The sequence below is a fragment of the Kryptolebias marmoratus genome, linkage group LG14 (assembly GCF_001649575.2).
Source record: "Kryptolebias marmoratus isolate JLee-2015 linkage group LG14, ASM164957v2, whole genome shotgun sequence".
NCBI classification, from domain to species: Eukaryota; Metazoa; Chordata; class Actinopteri; order Cyprinodontiformes; family Rivulidae; genus Kryptolebias; species Kryptolebias marmoratus.
The window spans coordinates 11,549,980-11,555,045 of NC_051443.1; the positions used below are offsets into that span (position 1 = coordinate 11,549,980).

General features: G+C 41.3%; 1 protein-coding gene across 3 annotated transcripts in view; it reads left to right on the plus strand.

Moving 5' to 3' along the window:
* Positions 1 to 6: 6 nt before the first annotated feature.
* si:dkey-34e4.1 (carboxyl-terminal PDZ ligand of neuronal nitric oxide synthase protein) overlaps positions 7 to 5,066 on the plus strand; it is a 55,551-nt gene continuing 50,491 nt past the window's right edge. For 2 of the 3 annotated variants that reach the window (XR_001808399.3, XM_017407969.2), the window contains exons 1-2: positions 7 to 116; positions 3,063 to 3,134. Coding sequence is in view for 1 of the 3 variants with exons in the window: in XM_017407969.2 (XP_017263458.1) it covers positions 12 to 116; positions 3,063 to 3,134 (177 nt within the window). In the remaining 2 variants the exon portion in view is untranslated. Of the gene's footprint in view, positions 117 to 3,048; positions 3,135 to 5,066 lie in introns of those variants that run through there. The other variant, XM_017407970.2, reaches the window with a different exon arrangement.

The window sequence follows — 5,066 nt, forward strand, 5'->3', positions numbered from 1 at the left end:
GGAGCCCCGGGATGCCCGCGAGGAGCCGGTACAACCTGGTGGACGACGTGGCGGACTCGCGGCTGCCTCTGCACAACGAGGAGGCTTATCAGCATGGGATCTATTTCCAAGCCAAGGTGAATGAAGTTGGAACATATGGCAGAGTTTATATCCCGCTGGTGTTGGTGGGGATTGCTTTAAAAGCTCCTCGAAATGCAGCTCTTAGCAGCCAGACTTAATGCAATCTTTTAAAGTTGTCCTAATAGTTTTTAGGAGAGTTGGATTCCTGAAAATCTTTGGACTTTTGCTGCTTTTGTTGCTGCTTTTGTGGCCCTTTTTTCTCCCCATACAATCTGGCCCTCAGTGTTAAACAAACAAAAACAAGTGACCATGTATTTAACTTTTTCTGTCTTGCCCGCAATGTTTTGACCGAAGCTCTTACACGATCTGTTAGCTCTCAGAGTACGTGTTGTGTATGACTCTCAGCTACCACCCCCAGTTTGAGCTCAGTATGTGTAAAATCCATAGAGTTGTAGCTGTCGTTGTGTTGCTGGAGGTTGATGAATTAGACCAACTTTTTGTAGCTGATGTGATGATACATATGAGAGATGTCAGTGACAAACTGTGCCCCCCGTGGCCCTTCCATCTCTGGGCCTCTGGAAGTAACCAGAGCCTTGTAGCTGATGATAAAGGATTTGGGCTTGTTTCTTATATGCATGACTTTCATCCGATAAAAGTCATCATTTGTCCATTTTCCTCAGCTTTTTAAAGACATAACAGGATTGGACAGAGAATGGGTGAAAAAGCAGCCAAAGACCTTCAGGAAGTCTGGAGAAACGTTGCTCTAAACCACTTTAAACATCACAAGAAATGGCTCTGTGGAAGGAAATTACAGAGCAGTTAAGGGGGATTTAAAACTTTTACACAGCATTGTAAAAAGTATTGTTGGTCTGAACAGATTCTTTTTTTTTTGTTTTGGTCTTCATAGCTGTATTTTTAAGATTTGCCAGCTAATGTTTGTTTTTATTTGCTGCCATACTAGTTGTAGAATATTCTCTATGTTAGTAGGACTGCTTAAAAAAATAATAATAATCACCATTATTTTGGTCTTTATTGTAATTACAATTCCTTAAAATAACTATTTGTTCAGTTTGAAAACTTTTGTACTTAAAGAACAATGACTTGCCTTAAACGTGACAATGTTTTTGCGATACCTTTTTTGTTGAATTTTACCTTAAAATAATTGACAAAGTTTTTATTTAGATGTAGGCTATTGTGTAAAAAAAAAAAAAAAATCAGCAATACAGTACAATTCTGTTAATCGTTCGGAGCAAAAACCAAAATTGAAACAACAAGTTGGATTAATTGCACAGCCCTACGTTGTAATACTTTTTTAGAACTAAAGGAGCAGGAAAAGCCACCTGAAATGACCCCCAGGAAGTTTTAAAATCATGGTTGTGTTTTTGCTCAAATACTCACAGATTTCTGTTGATGAACTTCAGTCCCACGTCTCTTATCTTGAGCGGTTTACCAGGAAGCAGAAGTGGTGGAAAGAGTTAAAACAAGGGCGTGCTTCTGCTCCAAAGTTCAACCACAGGGATGTTTGCGTCTCATTTGGCCTGCATTTCAGCATCTTAGTATTTCACAGAAAACTGATGTTACAGCTCAAACCATTACTTTTTACCCTCTGTGCCTCTAAAACCCACGAACACAACGAAAATACAACACTGAGGCGTAATAGGAATTGTTTATTTCCAAAGGAAGATGAATTTCTCGGCCACTGAGCTCCCCTATGAGCTCGTGAATGAACGGACAGTAAGTCGCTAAATACAAATAGAAAACGTCAAAGCCGCAGATGTTTCCCTGCCAAGTCAGGGGGAGAAATTTGACGCTCCCAGTCCATTTACTGTAATCAAAATAACAGCAGCATCAAAGGCGGCGTGCTACCCTGGAGAGCTCCTCATGAATTTAAATATATGCAAACCACAAAGAGCTTACTAATGAAGCGGAGCTGTGTCATCTTCACCGTATGTGAAAGGATCTGGTCTGAAATAGAAACGCTGGGGTCGCCTCGCTTCCAGTCAGAATGTTTGGTTCGCAGCGCTGCGCAGAAAGGGATCTCTTAGAGAAGATCTGCCCCGCGGGGGTGATGATTCAGCATGCCGATCGGGACGTTTTGTGGGCAAGTTGTGGGCGTCGTTTACCTTTTTTTTTTTATAAACTGTTCATTGTTTAAACGATCCTTCCAAGTCTCACCCAGAGGTGCCTGGGTGGTCCCCAGGGAGCTACTGTTTATCTAGTGCTAGGCTCAAAGATGAAAATAAGCTTTAAACAAAACACAGCTCTGTGGAGAAAACATGAGCGATTTCATATATAATATTGTTGAAGCCATAGTTCAGATTTTTTCAAATGGGGTTCTCTGGAAAGGTTAAGAACAAGTAATATCTTACCTGTTGTAGATATGGCTTTTTGAATTCAGACCGGTCCTCAAGGGCCACTACACTGCATGTTTTACTTCTTTCCTTGCTCCAACACACCTGATCCAGTGGTTAAATTACCTCTTCATGTTCTGTAGAAGCCTGTTATTCACCCATTGATTCAAATCAGGTGTGTTGGAGCAGAAATACAAGTAAAACATGCAGGATGGTGGCCCTCGAGGACCAGGATTGTCCACCCCAGAGCTAATAGCTAGTCTGAACAGGGCCAAAACCAAAGTGGATCACTTCCATTTTACAACTCCTGTCTCAAAACTTTCATAACAGTTCATGCTAAGTAATGCTACTTTAGGAACGTTTATAATGCTGTAATTTTAACAGCTACGTAGATATTTACATTGACTTTTATTGCTGTTTGCAAGCTCAAATAATGGCAAAAGCAGCTAATTGTACTGCTTTCTGTTCAGCTCAGGGTCCTTCTGTCAGTAATAGGATATTTTGGTCAGAAAAACCGTCTAATGTGAAATTTTTAAATATATGACTTGCTTTAAGGCGGCAGCAATCCACTTTGGTCTTGGCCCCGCTCGGAGCATCTGTCGCTGCAGTTTTAGGAACAACAGCTGATGCGTGCCTGTGTGTTCTCCACAGTACGTGGGGAGTATTGACGTGCCCAGACCCAACAGTCGGATGGAGATCGTGGCAGCTATGAGGAGAATCAGGGTAAGATGAGCACACAGTGTCACATGTGAGGAAAAACGCAGAACAAACTGTTACTCCTTTTGGGGTATTAGTATAAGGAAAATGGCCCAAAATGCATCTGAATGTTAAACACAGCGTTTGATCAAACCTTTGCGGTAATAGTCTTTTGTGCCCGGCTGCCAAAAAAAAAAGAAAAACTGACGTGAAAGGTCGTCGGGCCTCACACACTCATCCTACGTCCTTTGGTGATTGCCCCGTGATGGAAGACAGAAACTACGTTTACAATACCCCAGTAATCACACACAGAATGAAAGGAGTGTGCTGCTGTCAGATGAAATTTCTTTTCAGAGTGCAGTGATGCATTGATCGGCTACTGAGCAACGGGTCACAGTGAAAGCAAAGCAAAGGCAGAGATAAATGTTTATAGAAAGGAAATATGCAGTAAGTGTGAAGGAGAACGTGTACATTTCTATTAAGGGTGTGCTATAGTTGTGTAAATAAATTCAACCTGTGCCTTCATTTATTGTGCATAGTCGAGCTGAAAATTTCCTTTCCTTTTCTGTTATTTTGATGCCATTTTATAATAATGCTCTTTGACTGTTGTGTTGCTTTAAGTGTGTGTTTAAAAAAAAACAGTTTGAGTGGGACTAAATCCTTTCACAAAAGAAGTTCTACAGAGCAGCAGAGGCTAAATGTGTGCGTGCTTGTGGGTTGAGCGTTTGAATTGTGGAGCCTAATTCCCAGACTTGCAAATGAAACATGACCACCAAGGTGCTACACACAGTTGGGTGGTGCCGGACAGAAAAATGTGTCAAAATACACCGTCTGTTTTAGCATCTGCTCATGATGTTCCTGTTTGAAAATACACTTAATGCGTCAGTCAGCTGGGCTGATTTATACATACATATACAGAAATAGTAACTTCCTGTAAGATGGATGCATGGAAGGATTTTGTTTGCAGAAGCTGATGAATAAAGCACCCTCCTGCGATGGGCGTAAAAAATAAGAGGCCGGCTAATCAGAGAAGCCAGTCAGTGCAAACAACCTTTTGTTCATTATTTGTCATGTGCATTTAAAATCATCTCCACTGACAGTGATGACACTTATTAGTTAGAAATGTAGGATATTACCATGATCTGTAAAAGACTTAGGCCCCGTCTGCACTACTTGGGTTAGCTTTTTCTTTTGAACTGATATTTTTTCTCCATTTTTCTCCCCTTCCGCCCACACGTTCTAAAATGCAGCAATGCCGACATCCCAGCACTAGGTGGCGAGAGCGGCCGCATTAACAGCTTATCAAAACAAAGAGAAAAGACATTAGCTTGGCTAAGGATTTTGCCAAAACAGTTGTAACTTTTTTTTCATTTGTGTGTGATTTATATTACTTTTTTTATTTATCTATTGGATCTTGTTTACAGTTTCCTCTCAGCTACTAACCATTTCAGCTTACGATCAAAGTTCTTTGGCAATAGGATCAGGTCGAAGCCAAGCAGATGCAGAAAATATGGTAAAAACTGCTCCGTTGCTGTTTTGGTTTCTGAAGCTCAGAGTTATCGTGGGCATGTGAAAAATAGGCTGCTATGCCATTAGGCACTTTCACAAAACACTTTGAGCCAGGACTGAGATGCCTTTTGGTCAGATTTAAAAGCCCAAACAACAATAAAAGATGGTGTGAAGGTTTAAAAAGAAGACTTTGCATCAACCGGTAGGAATTTTGCTGGAGCTGTTTTGAGGCAGCAGAAATTTGCTTTGGAGCCGTCCTCGCTCTGACTAGGCTGTTTTTTTGTGTCCCTGGCAAATACTTCTGCCTGATATTCCACACTGATAACACTCTCTTGGCCTTTTCTGCTGCAGGTAAGTTACTGACTGCAGAGAAAACAACTCTGCAGAACACCACTTTAAAAATTTAAAACTTTTCCTCTATGTCTGGCTGAGGACTGGGGGGGGGGGGGG